Consider the following 14,951-nt stretch of genomic DNA (forward strand, 5'->3'; position numbering starts at 1 on the left):
AGTTCCTTTGATCTGATACTGCCCCCTGTCTGCGGCCCGAAATAAACCACAATTTTAAACTGAAAAACAAGTGTCCAGTAGACTATTCCTTTCTTAATAACCTCATTATATTATTACATTTAATCATATTTGATATTGGCAGTTACATTTATATATACTTTTTAAATGGTGGATTGGTGGATTTATTTACAAGCACTCTTTTCAAGACAACAACCAGAGAGAGAGAAAAAAAAGTTGAATTTCAAGCATAATATTCATATAGCTAATGAAACCATTATATTAACAGAGCTGCGTAAAATTGTGTAGTAATACAATAATGTCATGATATGTGTGCATAATAACAAATTCCCAAGGCATTTTATTATATATATATATATATATATATATATATATATATATATATATATATATATATATATATATATATATATATATATATATATATATACATACATACATACATTTTTTGTTTCCTTAAAATATCTGCCAGATGTATGGACACTGAAATGAAAATGAAATGGGTGAGTTGTACCAGATAGTGAAGTGTTCAGCACACAAGTACAGTTTATAAAACATAAAACATCTCATAATGCACCAGGATGTTTAGAGATTTTAGTCTATGCCGTGCAACCATGTAGAGAAAGGGAGGCCAGTTATGATGTATTTAACATTTTTTTCACTACATAGTTTGCATACTCCCCAACTTTCATAGGTTTTATTCTTTGTTGATATGAAATGTGAAAAATAATCATAACTAGTAGAGAGACTAATGGGACCATCGAACAGATAAATTAAAGTTGATTTTAAGCATATCCCTTTGTCTCAATTCATGATAATACAAAAATAGTAAATACCGATTAAATCTTCATTAATTGCTAGGCATGATTTTAAGAAATTGTAAAAATAAAAAATAAAATAATAATAATAATAAAAAACACTTCTGTAAAATATTTTCTTATACATTGTTTCAGTCACTTCTACTTACTAATATAACTTAGAACACACAAAGAAACATATTATATTGGAATATTAATTAATGAAAATTAACAAAATTATTAAATTGCAACATAAACTGATATACCACTTTGGAATAAGCTATTCTACTAAAAAAAAAAATTACATTTAAATCAAACAATGACAATGCTATTCAGCTTGAAGAACTACAACATGTGCTTGGATTAACTTGTTTTAAAGAATGTAACTAAACCATAATCAGATGCATGGTACTGTTAAAATGACTCACAAAATAGATCCAAATGTGAAGAAATGGTTTATGATGAAAGAAAAAATCATACTGTATGTCTCTGCTCTCAGAGATTTCATTCTAGATTCTTGCAGTGACTGCACCATCTTACACCTTTTTACTAGAGGTAACCTGCAATCCTGATCCTGTTTATCCATATCACCTCAAACCGTAACTAGCACTCATCTGAAGTCTGCTGTACATCTGTGTCACTGAAAGAAAACAGTTGAGATCCTTTGGACAGATGCAGGCAGTCATCTTCAAAGAGTTTGAGGGATCAGTATTCCTTAATTTGTGTCAGCTTTTTCAATCGTTTTAGGCTTAGGTTACCTTCCTCAATGTTCTTCTGGGTTCTTTAGTATTTGTGGGCACTTAAAGGTCCTCTGGGTTGTCTTTAGCTTTTTGGATATCTTAAAATGTTTTATCCTTCTTCAAGATCCATCAGCGCTTTTTGTGATTCTAATGGAGCTTTTTGGTTCTTTGAATTGCATTTTTAGAGATCCTCAAGAGAGGCCGGATTGGAGCATCTCGTCATGCATTCTTTCTAGGATGCGGTGAATGCTGGCGAAACTAGGCCGGTCCGTGGGATGAGTGCTCCAACACAAACGCATGAGGTTGTACAGCTCCTGTGAGCAGTTTTCTGGACAGGCCAGCACATTTCCATCCCTTACGTAGTAGATGACCTCCTCATGGGCCATGCCATAGTAAGGCTGCATGCCGTATGAGAAGATTTCCCATAATACCACACCATAAGCCCACACATCTGACTCGCTGGTGTAGCGGTTGTAGAAGATAGACTCAGGTGGCATCCAGCGAATTGGGATAGCATCATTTTCACCGGCTTTATAGTAATCAGCTGCATACATGTTGCGTGAGAGACCAAAATCAGCAATTTTTACAACCAAGTTCTCTGATACCAAACAGTTGCGAGTAGCTAGGTCACGGTGCACAAACTTGCGTTCTGACAAGTACGCCATTCCTGCCGCCACCTGCTTGGAAATGGAGAGCTGCTCCAGGCAGCTGAGGGGTGGGTAATGCTCAGGTTCCAATACGAGACTACCTCTTGTCAAGGTATCCCGACTTATACTGGGCTGCTGAGTTGGAGAGCGCCGTCGTAGGAATTCATTCAAGTCCCCATAGGCCATGAATTCAAACATGAGACACATAGGCTTCCCCACCGCACAGACTCCTGCATGACAGATACACAAAAGACAGCCTTAGTAACACAGTTGATACCTAACCAAATATATCCTTCTGTTATTCTAACACTGGGTTGAGGCATTGAATCTGCTTCCGGAATGCCACAGAGGGGACAGAGAGTCAAGCTATTTTAAGGCTTTTTTGATTGTTGTACCCTTGAGGAAAGGACATACATGTAATAGGAAGCAAATGTGGTTCATTTTAGGAAAGTCCTCAAGCAGATGCATTCTAAAAGTCAGAGCCTTTGAAGGCATAGAGTTGAGATACATTACCCAGTAGACGGACAATGTTGGGGTGATCAAACTCAGCCATGAGTGCAGCTTCTCTTTGAAAGTCATTCTGCATATCAGCCGAAGCTTCCTCCTTCAACATTTTCACTGCCACCATGGTGAACGGCTCCATTGGCAAAAGACCAGGGGCTCTAAATGATAGAAGTCACATTGGGAACTAGTAGCTACAGTTTGCTTGCATCAAATTGCATATTAGTTAAAATTTGCTGATCCTGCTGAGGAATTTGTAGCAATATATATAAACTTGGAAATTCAATCATGTATGAGTCTTTAGGCTACCTTCTTCCCTAGGCTAATAGGCAAGCTCTACTTATCTCAAACCACATATCTCTGTACGGTTCTGTCACAAATTGGAAAAAAGGTCATAAAGCTTTTCCAGATAGTTTAAATGGTGATGTCAAACTGTGGAAACAGATCCACAATGGCTCAAGAACCAGCTTAGAATGCCATTAAAATTGCACTTCCTGTGCTGAGGCTCCTGTGTGTTCCTGGAGAAGTAAACACTTTTCTAATGAGCATCTATACATAACCTCCTGAGCAGGACTTGCTCACACGATAGTGTCTACAGGGAAGTTTCATAAGCCCCTTTCACACTGCCATTCCGGCAAATACAGGGGTAAAGTGTTCCTGCAATTGGTCCCTGGTCGCTAGATTTGGCACTTTCACACTGCCAGTGATGACCCGGTATATGGGCGTGCTTTCACACACAACCCTTGAAGATCCCGTAACGACACGTGACATCAGCGCGTGACGTGTAATGTACGAGTCGACAACGCTAGGCATGTTATACTTTCACTGAAGCAAGCAAACGGGCTCGGCGTCAGCGCGGAAAGTGAGGAACTAACTGATCTCTGCTTCATTACAGTTTGCACATATGTTTTCGTCGTGAATGTTGATCTTCCTTCAAAACAGCCGGTAAAAGAGTCGCGCGATAACACGCTTCATCACTTCGACACGGAATTAGATCTGGCTTTTGTTCACACAGCGCTCGTCCAGGGTCGAACCCCCCAATGTTACTAGGTCCCCGACCCGGGTTCAATTCGGTAATCAATCCCGGGACGTGGTTGCTTTCACACAGAAGGCGACCCGGCAATGTTCCAGAAATATTGCGGTTCCGACGTGCATTGTGAAAGGGGCTATACTGAATCACATCACATGTTTACTAGACCTATCCAAGAACCTTTTTCAGGAGACACATTTACCCACCAATGTTCTTCACATGTGTCTCAATATACCTGATATCAGGACCACATGGCTGTTTGGTCTGTATATGTTATAACCTTTGCATGCTGATTCATTGTCGTTTTATGTTGTCTCAAATCTAGAGTTTAGTCATCATTCACATAGTATAAAATTCACTCTGACAAAACCATACTCAATAAATTGTGTGATGGACTATCCATATAAACATACATTAGCACCACTGCTGTTACATTTCCCCTCATCATTTGCGATTTCTCACCTTGCCTGAAAAACCCTACCGAAGGCCCCTTCTCCGATGTCACGGACATATTCAATGTTGTTGCGTGGATATTCGAGACTGAGGAGCTTGGAGTTGAGAAGTAGAGGCAGACATTGGTACATGGGGTTGGGATGAAGTCTGTCCAACAAGAGCTCTGAAGGAAGGGTGGTCAGAGTAGGCGTCTCCAGCACCCTACTGAATAAAGATGAACAGATGTTTTGTTTAGATGCATTTAGCTAATAATTTAGGTAATGCAACTTCCAAAGCAACTTCAAGTACACTTTTAGTGAGAGTTCCCAAAAGTAAGGCTGTTTAAAGCTAATTCACACTACAGGACTTTAAACGTCGGTAGATCGCTGTGCAGTTCAGACTACAATACTTGACTGTCTGTCTTGAAGTCGCTGTGGAGTTCACACTACGCGACACTACATAAATGATCCGCATCAGGGAGTCACACACTACACGAGCTGACAACAACTCTGTCACACACCGACTCTATCCTCTCCCCAAACCATGTTTCGTCACGAAAACACATGTGAGACGAATGGGATGAAGGGGAATTACACAAAACAACAAGTGAAATAGGAATTGTTTGTTTTAAAATGAACATCAGAAAAAAATTAGTGCTGCAAGCTGTTTGCGTAATGAAAAAAATAGCGCAGTTTCTTGTGTCCAAACTTTTCCTAAAGCCGTGTTGCTGCTGCCGTTTTTGCAGCTCATCATGACGCCTACCACAACATGATGATAAGTCGTCCAACCGGTCCAAATGTTAAGCATGCTAGATATTTGTTCTCCATCTGTGAGGTGTCTGTGATGCATCAGTTAGCCTCTTTGATGCATAGTTGAGTTGTTCACATATAAAGATTTCCGAGCGTTGATCACCCGCTGATTTTCCCCTGATCCCAGCCAGACCTGTCGGCGAGCTTATTATGTTAAATTGGGTTTAAATCCGGCTTAAAATCCTGTACTGTGAATTTGGCATTACTCTCCAGGAGAGCCACCTTCCTGCAGAGTTTCAATAACCAAGATGTCCACTTGAACATTACAGACAAGTGTGTTGGAGCATGATTGGAGCTAAACTGTATGATGATGTACCTCCAAGAGATGGGACAGCCAACCCTGCTCCTAAAGCATTCCAACAGATTTTAGTTCCAATCCTGGTTCAGTACACCTTCATTTTCAACTAATCCTGAACACAGGATTGAACAGGTTTGATTAGTGCTGGAGCTAAACTCTGCAGGATGGTAACCCACCAGGAACAGGGTTGACCACCCCTGTACTAGAGTAATTTAGATTATGTGTCCTGCTAAAGTCAGATTTGGAATTGGGATTATGATTATTTAGGAATATTGTTTCCGGTCCAACAACTGATGCTGATACCAAATGCACTCCCTGCTTGGTACATCTTGGTGCATCAAGGGTGCCCAATCCAAGTCCAACCCTGATTAAACAACTGATCCAGCTAATTAAGATTGTCCAGAGCACTTGATAATTGCAGACAGGTGTGTTTGAGCATGGTTGGAAGGAAAGTCTACCGTCACCCAATCCTACATCAGCCCTCATGGATCACACTTTCTAAAGGTTTGAGCCAACCTTTTACCAGTGCAGGTAATTGTATTGAGGGACTATATGGCTTAAATGAGACTTGACCATTTTTCACCTTTTCCTCTTTTGCCACCTTTTCTTTCGTCTGTGGCACATAAGGATGAGTATGGTAAAGAAGGCCGCCCCAGCGAAGCCAGAAATGATTAAGATGATAACGCTCATCGAGTAGGCTGTAGACACAGGAGGAGGTGGGTAAAACTGGACTGGTTTTGTAATCGACGGGACAGTCTTCACAATCATATCTGAAAAATAAATAAATAATAATAATGTTGGAGCAGATGATTTGGTACAGATTTCGGACAAATAATATATTCCGAATTCAGTTTCTAATTGGTCTTATTTATTAGTCAGATGTACATTTATATACAGTACCTTCTCCACATTTGGGCACCAGACAATACTCCCAGCGTACATTAGGGTTTGTGGTGTAGCACCATGGCCTGTCACTCTCTCCTCCTGGGTTACGACAGTAGTTTTCTGCATTTCGCAACTCAGGAATCACATCTACAGAGAGTCTATGTTGATGGGGATCCTGAGTGGGGGAAAGAAGAGAGCGGTCAACCAAGAAACTGCAACTCCTGTGGTTAAATTCAATATTCCCATTATTCCTGATATCTCCAGCTTTGCCAGGTTGAAACCCACTGCATACATTAAAAGTTTCCACACTCTGTTTTGAAAAAGAGACAAATTATTCTCCATTCAAAACGTAATTTCAAAGGAAACCTGCATAGTTTGACTCTCTACTGTTTTAGCTGTAAAGAGGTGTGTTTCCTGTGTACATATCTTCTGAAGGTCAGTATATGCTAACATGCATTTGCATTGTTTAGGTATATGTTATTGTTAAAATTTATATTTGTTCATTAATATTCAGTTTGAACCCTTTGTCCAATACTCTTTAACTTTTCAATTAAACATTTAAGTTTTGAGTTTGTACAAGGTCAAATTCCCCTCAAGAGCAAATTTGCATATTCCAATATCATATTTTTGTCAAATCTATTGTTATTTGCTACAATTGCCATAACCTTTATTACATAACTGCATTAACCATTGTCAAAACTTTGACATGCTGCATTATCTAGAGCAATAATCTAAAGCAATGCATAAATAGTTGCTTGTCTAGCTACTAGCTAACATTATTGTCCCTGCTTATGAGGCCAGGTGACATCATTTATGAATAGGAGGCAGAACTAGTTATTAAAAATTGTTTTGATAAAAGATTTTGAGAATTAAACATTCTTCAGAAAAACATGCCCTGATCAATCACACAAAATAAGAGTCGGAACATTTATTTGTCGATTTTCAAACAAACATGTACCTGCTGGTTCCATCGCTGACAGGGTATTGAAGATGCTGTCATGTTGTGAGCTCCTTGGTAAAATCTTCCTTTGTCATTGTAACATGTTGCTAAACAGCATATAAACTGTAAATGGTCAAATATACTGAAATGTGTGCTTTTATGATCATTATTGCAGTTTAATAATGATAATAATCATGGTAACACTTTAGTATAGGGTCCAATTCACACTAACAACTAGTTGCTTATTAGCATGCCTATTATTAACATATGTGCTGTTTATTAGGGCTTATAAAGTACATATAATGCATGACATCCATAATCCTACCCAATACCCCTAAACTTAACAACTACATTATAAACTATTAATAAGCAGCAAATTAGGAATTAATTGAGTCAAAAGTAATAGTTAATGGTTAATTAATAATGAGAATTAGACCTTAAAATAAAGTGTGACCCCATAGTCAAATTCTTACTTACTTGTAACTTGGTCTTTATTGATATCTGTATAACACACAAACACACACACACACACACAAAAACACACTGATTTATACATTTTACTAATTGATTTTACTCTTTTTTTTAACAGGTTTCTAGAAGATAAACAAAGCATAACTGTCACATTCCTGCAGTATAGAATTAACATTTCATTGCTGTTTCCCACTACATTTCGCCTCTCCATGAGCAAGTCAATTGTTTGCAAACATGGCATGGAAACTTTTACTCAGCTGCCCAACCTCTCCAACTGATGCTTCCTCACGTGCTTTGGCAATAAACCACCCTAATCTTGTCCATACAGGTTTTCCATCCTCACATTCCTCACGAGGCATTTCACATAAACAAAGAAATAAAAATCTACAGCATCGTCCTGCCACAAGAACCATCGTGGCATTTTTGTTCCAATAATACTTGTTAGTTTTCACAGGATGGATACTTTATGAACGTCGTTGACAATCAGCTCCAAAATATCACAGGATTTTCATAACTAACCAAAGACTGAGCGAAATGGCACACAATGGGAAAATGTGCATCTATATAATAGCATGTCACTCTTACCAACATAAGGAACCACTGTACATGATGATGGCTCTGCATGTTGGCTGGGAAGAGAGGTGCATTCTGGGAGAGTGATGCTGTGTGGGAAGCCTCGATGAGATCTTTCCTCAGCAGAACGCCACTCCTTAAAACAGTACAGCTCTTTCACTGCGACACAGTGCTCCCTGTGACACAACAGCACAGAGTGTAATATACTGTATACTGTGTATATGCTATATGTTTATATATAGCATGGGTGGTTTAGTGGTGAAGGCTTAGGTCTAGCCTTTGAAACCTTGCTGGTTTCTGGGTGGACCACCATTGTTTGCTCAAGTATGATGAGCAAACCTCAGGCTGCTCCACTACTGACTAGCTTTGGATGAAAGTATCTACTAAATTACTACTTACTATATAGTGATATGGGCCTTTTTCTGTTTGTGGTGCAGTTTCTGTGCCTGAGGAAAATCTTGTCATACTATACTTAAAAAGGAGACTACATTTGATTGGTTTATTTTATTATAGTTTAACTTAGAATTCTTATTTTTAAATTCACACAATTTGGTAATAAAACCATTTGGTATAATAAAAAAAAGAAACATTAATTTAGTTTTATTTTTAAATAGTACTGTGTGACAACTATTACACTATTACAAGAACACTAAAGTGTGTGTGTGAATAAAAATACATATATCTGTATATATATATATATATATATATATATATATATATATATATATATACACATACATATATATATATATATATATATACACACACACACACACACACGCACACACACACACACACACACACTTAAGTTCTATATGTATATACGTATAGAGTATAAAAATATTATTTTGATCCACAAAAAAACATAAATAATAAAGAATATTATTATAAAAACATAAATAATAAAGAATATTATTAATAATGTAAAATAATAATAATAATTCTGCTTAAACAAAAAAAAATACAATTCTATTAACAGGTTCCCTACTCACAGCTCACCAGTGATGTTTCCTGCTCATAAAAGATATGCTTTTGCTGATGCAGTGTTAGGAAATCTGAGAATGACACACGTGTGTTGTTCTGGCTTCTGTATATTGTATATTTTCTGGTATAAAGGTCTCCATTACCTGCAGATGGGTTTGGGTGCTGGTCCGAGTCCAGAAGGGTTGCAGTCCTGGAAGGTGGCGTGACAGAGCAGTGATCTGGCGGCGGGCCTGCAGAATGAGCTCACCCCATCCAGCTCGCCCCATGCGCTCTGGGCCAGGTACTCCTGCGCATCCTCTGGGTTCGGTAGAGAGTAGTTGAAAAACACCAGTGCATCTCGATGGAGCACGTTTTGACACACGTCGCCTCTGTATGTACTGCAGTAGCCAGCGCTGCCTTTGTACAGTCTAAATAGGAATAGATACTTGGTTGATCGGTTGTTACTTATGTATGTATGTATCTCTGTGTGCACTAAACTGTACTAAACATGCACTTGCAGTGTGTTATTTAAGTATCATTGCTACACTGTTGTAGTTTTTATTAAAGGGGACATAAGATTAAATTTTCACTTTTTTTTTTTTTTTTGGATTTAGTTTTGTTTCCAGCATGCCTGCTAAATAAACAAAACATGCAACCAGTTTGTTATGTGCTGTCTGAGTCTGAAACTGTTGTGACCCAGCGAGCTGTTTCATTCTGCAGCTGGTTTCTATGTTGATAGCTACCTATTTGAATAAGACCACCTCTAAGCTATATACATGCAATTCACGTGTCTTGTGCTGACGCCCCACTGAAGAGAGGGGTGGGGTGAGCAGTAGCTCATTATCATTTAAAGAGACATGCATCGAAACGAGTCGCTGTGGACAGAGCTGTTTTTAACGAGGTAAAGACGGTGTTTTACATGACCCTCATGAAGACCCTTCAGAAACATACCAACTACTGGGAAATGAGCATCCAACGTCCCCTTTAAATAGATTTTATTTGTATATTTTCTGTTTTCATTTTAATTTAAGTTAAAGTTTCAGAAATGTTGTTGTTTTGTTTGTATAAGTAAAAGTAGCAAAAGGCCACTTAAGTGTCTTTGCGATGTTTCTTTTCACAACTAAATGTACTTTTTAAAAAGTGCACTTTGTAGTAATGTCCAAGTAAATGATTTACTTTAAAGTCCATTTTAGATAATTATGTTTTAATATTTTTGCAATGCTTTAAAGTACACTTATTTGAATGTGTTGACTAACATATTAAATCACAAGTAAAATTACATGTTAGGATTTTAACTATAGTGTGTTTTTCAAAAGTTAATATTTTAATTTTTTTATATATATTTTTAAGGTAATATATTTAAAATCTACTTAACTGCAATTTGTAATTATAAAGATATGTCAATACATAACTTACAGGTTTTCTAAAAACATTATTTAATCCATATTTCAACATAAATATAAGTAATTGAATTAAACATAAAATGCACTTACAGAAGTTGGTACAGAAAGCACTATATTTCAAAGTATTCAAAAATGCACCTCCTTCAGTGTAATTTTTTTGCTAATTTAATAGTATTCCAGAAAAATGCTGATGCTAATGCTTACCCTCAAATACTGTGTTTATGACATTTTGGCTCTCACCGTTGACTTCTACTAAACAGAATGACTGTTTAGGACTCAGGTCATATAAAGATGTCCCCTCAAGGCTTCCATACATGACTGTGTCCCATGAGTATGTGCTGGCTCATGTACACACGACACAACTGACAGGAATAAAGTGCTGTTCTCACAATTAGTTCATCCTGTTTAACCTAGCTGTAATTGCATCCAGATGCTGAATCTGAACTGTCAGATAATAGCTTGGTTTGTTTAAGTTCATGTGGAACTTAGACCATATGGCGTGTCTGGTTTTACAGCATTATCCAGCACACGTGTATGTTTGCATTTATCATTTCACTCAACAGAGACATAATGATTCCATTTAAGTGGCTCTTTCCAGAGAAACGAGCGTAAACACACGCTTTTGACAAACTCCTGACTGACTTCATGAGTAGCCAGCTTGAGTCATCAATACACTTTAACATCTGTTTTTCATTCGTTCTATATTATTCAGGTTTCTTATCATTTGTATTTTCATAGCTCTCAGGCCAAAGTCGACGTCATATTAAGAGACAAGACTAGGAACGTGACACTGAATCTTAGTGTGGTGAATATCACAAAAAACATTTAAATGTTTCACCAAAGCTGCATGCATTTGAATAAACATACAATATAAATAAAACATTTTTCACTTCATTCATTAATTCATTCATTCATTCATTCATTCATTTATAAATAGAACGGTCAAAAGAAAAGCAATTATTCGATTTTTTTATTTATATTTTCTTTTGTAACAATTTAATTTTGATACATTTGTATTTATTTATTTATGTATTTATTTATTTGCATTACAGTGAGAATAAATTGAGGTAATGTGCTTAAAGTCATACAAATAATGCCTAAATAAAATAAAATTCAATTTAAATGAAATAAAATAAATAAATAAATAAATAAATAATTTAAGCATTTTATTTGTGTGGCAATATTTTATTATTATTATTATTATTATTTTTATTTATTTTTTTTGGGGGGGGGGGTTGTCCAATATGACCCAGACATCAGTTGGATAGTCCAAAAGATCATATTGTATGTTGAAGTACCAGTTAATATGTCATGAAATACATCCTTACCTCCATTCTATGGGGAAGTTACAGGATCCAGAGTCCACCGCCAGAAACAGACCCAAGAAGAGAGAAGAACACAAACAAAATCTGCTTAATGTCAGCGAGTAACACGTCCACCCTGCAGGCCTGACCATTCTTCTGTGACACAGTGTTTGTGACAAAGAGAGGGGGACACATAGAACATGGGGGTCTTTCTGGAGATACAGCAGGTGTGAAGATTAACGGTCCCCCCTGATTTGATTTTGACAGGACTCAAGAAGCTAGTCCAGTCAGACACAACACGTTTGGACTTTATGTCTTTGTTTGGACACCACCTCCATAAGAAACTAGTAACAATCGATATATTTCAGCAACATTACATCTGACTGCAGAAAGGTGAATAAGAATCAGGTATACCAGAGAGCCATGTAATAGGGAATTTTTGGTATTTGTTGGTATTTTTTTTATGTTTTAAACTTTTGGTAAGAAAGAGATCAATACAGACATACATGATTCAGTTACTTCAATAATTCAGTGCAATATTGCCTAATGGTATTGTGCACATTCTCTACAAAGCCAAAGCACCTCAAGATGACATTTGGGGCATGTTTGCGCAGGGGTGTGTTTTAGGGATTCACGGAGGCAAAAGAACAGCTATGCAAACAGAAGGGAAGCTAACTGAAATACTGGCAGCAGAAAAACAGCTGCTGAAACTTAGAGAGCAGTCGCTTCGTATTTACACAAAGCAGCCAGAGAAGCAGATGGCAGAAACAGTCGGTCACGGCGGGTGTGTGTTTACAAGATTTGTTTCGTGGACCTTTATTAACAGAAGCATTTCAAACTGATTCTGCAAAAACATTATGTCTGGTAACATCACAGCCTTACAATAATACACTCCAGTGGTAACTCGGTGCTATGACGTGTAAACGGAAACTTAAAATTGGTGTTTTAATGATACACTACTGTTTAAAAGTTTTGGGTCGGTATTATGTTTAAATCTCTAATGTGCATTATTTCTTTCATCAAAAATATACTTAAAACAGAAATTGTGACCCCAAACTCTGAATGGACATGTACACCATTGTACTTTAGAGAATCCCGTATTATGACCAGTGTTTGGAATAACAGCGTTTAAAAGAACGGCGTTAGGTAACGACGTTATTTTTTCAGTAACGGGGTAATCTAACTAATTACTTTTCCCGTCGTTATAACGCCGTTAACAGTACTGGATGCAGTGCGTTACTATGCATTGATTTAAATAAACTATGTAATCCGAACGCGAGATGATAACGAGATGAGCGATTATGATTGGCTAAGGCAGAGCCATGTGCTTCATGGTAGCCAATCAGAGCCATAGTTTTAACGCCAGCGGCACCAAACACACACACACACACACGCACGCAACCGCTAAAACACTTTTCTTGCAAAGATAATACTTGAAGTGCAGGATAAAACTCCTGCTGTCTGTTGACGTGCAATAAATATTGAAAGTTATGTACGAACCCCTCTGTCTGTTCTACTCATTTTAACTGACTTATGAAAACTGCTCCAAAAAAAAAAAAAAAAAAACTAACGAGTAACGAGTTACTTTTATTATAGAGTAATTCAGTTACTAACTCAGTTACTTTTTGGAACAAGTAGTGAGTAACTATAACTAATTACTTTTTTTAAGTAATGTTCCCAACAGTGATTATTACAAATAAGTTCAAGTTCAAAATACTCCAAATCATGACAACCTTGTTTCTCTTTTTTATCATTTATGTTATTTATTTATTTTTTTACATTTGAGTATCAAAAACGCCAGTAACTATGATATTTTGTGAGCTATGATGGGACTTTTAGGGACTAAACTTTAGCTCTAGAGTAGGAAGCGGCACTCGGACTGACCTGAAATGGTTATCTTAGCTGTGGCTTTGACGGTGTTGGCTCCTCCGCTGTGCTGGTTAGTAGCCTGACAGGTGTAGAGAGCTGGGTTATGAACCACCACACGCAGAACAGACACGATGACTTCATCCACCAGCGTCTCCTCCACTGACGCGCCTGAAATCTACAGACAACATCCTCACATCCTTTAACCGTGGTGAAATCACTGGAATGCATGGCCTCTGCATTTTATAAAATGACAATATGAACAACAGAAAAGACACAGTAGACTATATAAGAGTCTTACCATTCAAGTTTGGGGTGAGTAAGATGTTTTAAATACTTTTATTTAGTGATGACACATTCAGTTTATTAAAAGTGACATCAAAGGCTTAAATGGTTCAAATAAATTACGTTCTTCTGAACTTTCTGTTCATCAAAGAATCCTGAAAACCAATAGTAAAACCAAAAAATATGATGCAGCACAGCTGTTTTAACATTGAATCTAATCATAAAGGTTTAAATCATTGTATCAGAATGATTTCTGAAGGATCATGGGAGACTGAAGACTGAAGGAATGGTGCTGAAATTTCAGCTTTACGTCACAGGAATAAATTATATTCTACGATATATTCAAATAGAAAGCAGTTATTTTAAATTCTAAAAATATTTCACGTTATTACTCATTTTTGATCAAATAATTGCATCATTTGTTAGTATAAGAGACTTTTTTCCCCAAAAAATAAAATAAATTAAATACCAATGTATTTGAATGTTTAAATCAAAAACAAACTTCTGCCAAAGGATACAGCCGTGCAATATAACAACTAGTAGTTAATATTTCAGCATTAATAAAGTTTCCAGTATATGCATTATAATTGCACTACTATATGTATCTGTAGTTATTACCAAACAGTCACTAGCGATCTTCAATGTTTATGTGCAGAATAGAACAGAAAGGATTAGAAGTGATGGGTCAAATGCAAGTCACATGATTATTCCAACAATTATATCAAATCCCTCTATTGATGGTTCGGATGTGTTAAGATGTCTGCTATTCTGCTAATGTGATTTGCCGAGTTTATGAGACGATCATGAGAGCCTGCGGGAATGTCGATCACGGCTCTATATTTGACGAAGAGCTCATGCAGCTGATTTTAGAAGGCACTTCATCAGGCTAAAGAAAACGAATGAGCTGCGAGTCCTGCCAGAATGACACTCAGACGGCTCGTTTTAATCAAGCGTCTAACATCATCGGAGGTTAAAATTAATCATCATCA

The 14,951-nt window shown here is 37.1% G+C and overlaps 1 protein-coding gene across 1 annotated transcript in view; it reads right to left on the bottom strand.

Annotated features, from left to right (window-relative positions):
• Positions 1 to 478: 478 nt before the first annotated feature.
• LOC128021470 (muscle, skeletal receptor tyrosine protein kinase-like) overlaps positions 479 to 14,951 on the bottom strand; it is a 31,029-nt gene continuing 16,556 nt past the window's right edge. The window contains exons 7-17 of the mRNA XM_052608707.1: positions 13,696 to 13,855; positions 11,836 to 11,842; positions 9,269 to 9,532; positions 8,154 to 8,317; positions 7,575 to 7,598; positions 7,116 to 7,204; positions 6,173 to 6,332; positions 5,856 to 6,042; positions 4,196 to 4,390; positions 2,716 to 2,864; positions 479 to 2,432 (exon numbers count right to left, since the gene is read on the bottom strand). Of these exons, the coding sequence (XP_052464667.1) occupies positions 1,747 to 2,432; positions 2,716 to 2,864; positions 4,196 to 4,390; positions 5,856 to 6,042; positions 6,173 to 6,332; positions 7,116 to 7,204; positions 7,575 to 7,598; positions 8,154 to 8,317; positions 9,269 to 9,532; positions 11,836 to 11,842; positions 13,696 to 13,855 (2,085 nt within the window). The 3' untranslated portion in view covers positions 479 to 1,746. The remainder of the gene's footprint in view (positions 2,433 to 2,715; positions 2,865 to 4,195; positions 4,391 to 5,855; positions 6,043 to 6,172; positions 6,333 to 7,115; positions 7,205 to 7,574; positions 7,599 to 8,153; positions 8,318 to 9,268; positions 9,533 to 11,835; positions 11,843 to 13,695; positions 13,856 to 14,951) is intronic.

This window comes from Carassius gibelio, chromosome A10 (assembly GCF_023724105.1).
Source record: "Carassius gibelio isolate Cgi1373 ecotype wild population from Czech Republic chromosome A10, carGib1.2-hapl.c, whole genome shotgun sequence".
In the NCBI taxonomy this organism is placed as follows: Eukaryota; Metazoa; Chordata; class Actinopteri; order Cypriniformes; family Cyprinidae; genus Carassius; species Carassius gibelio.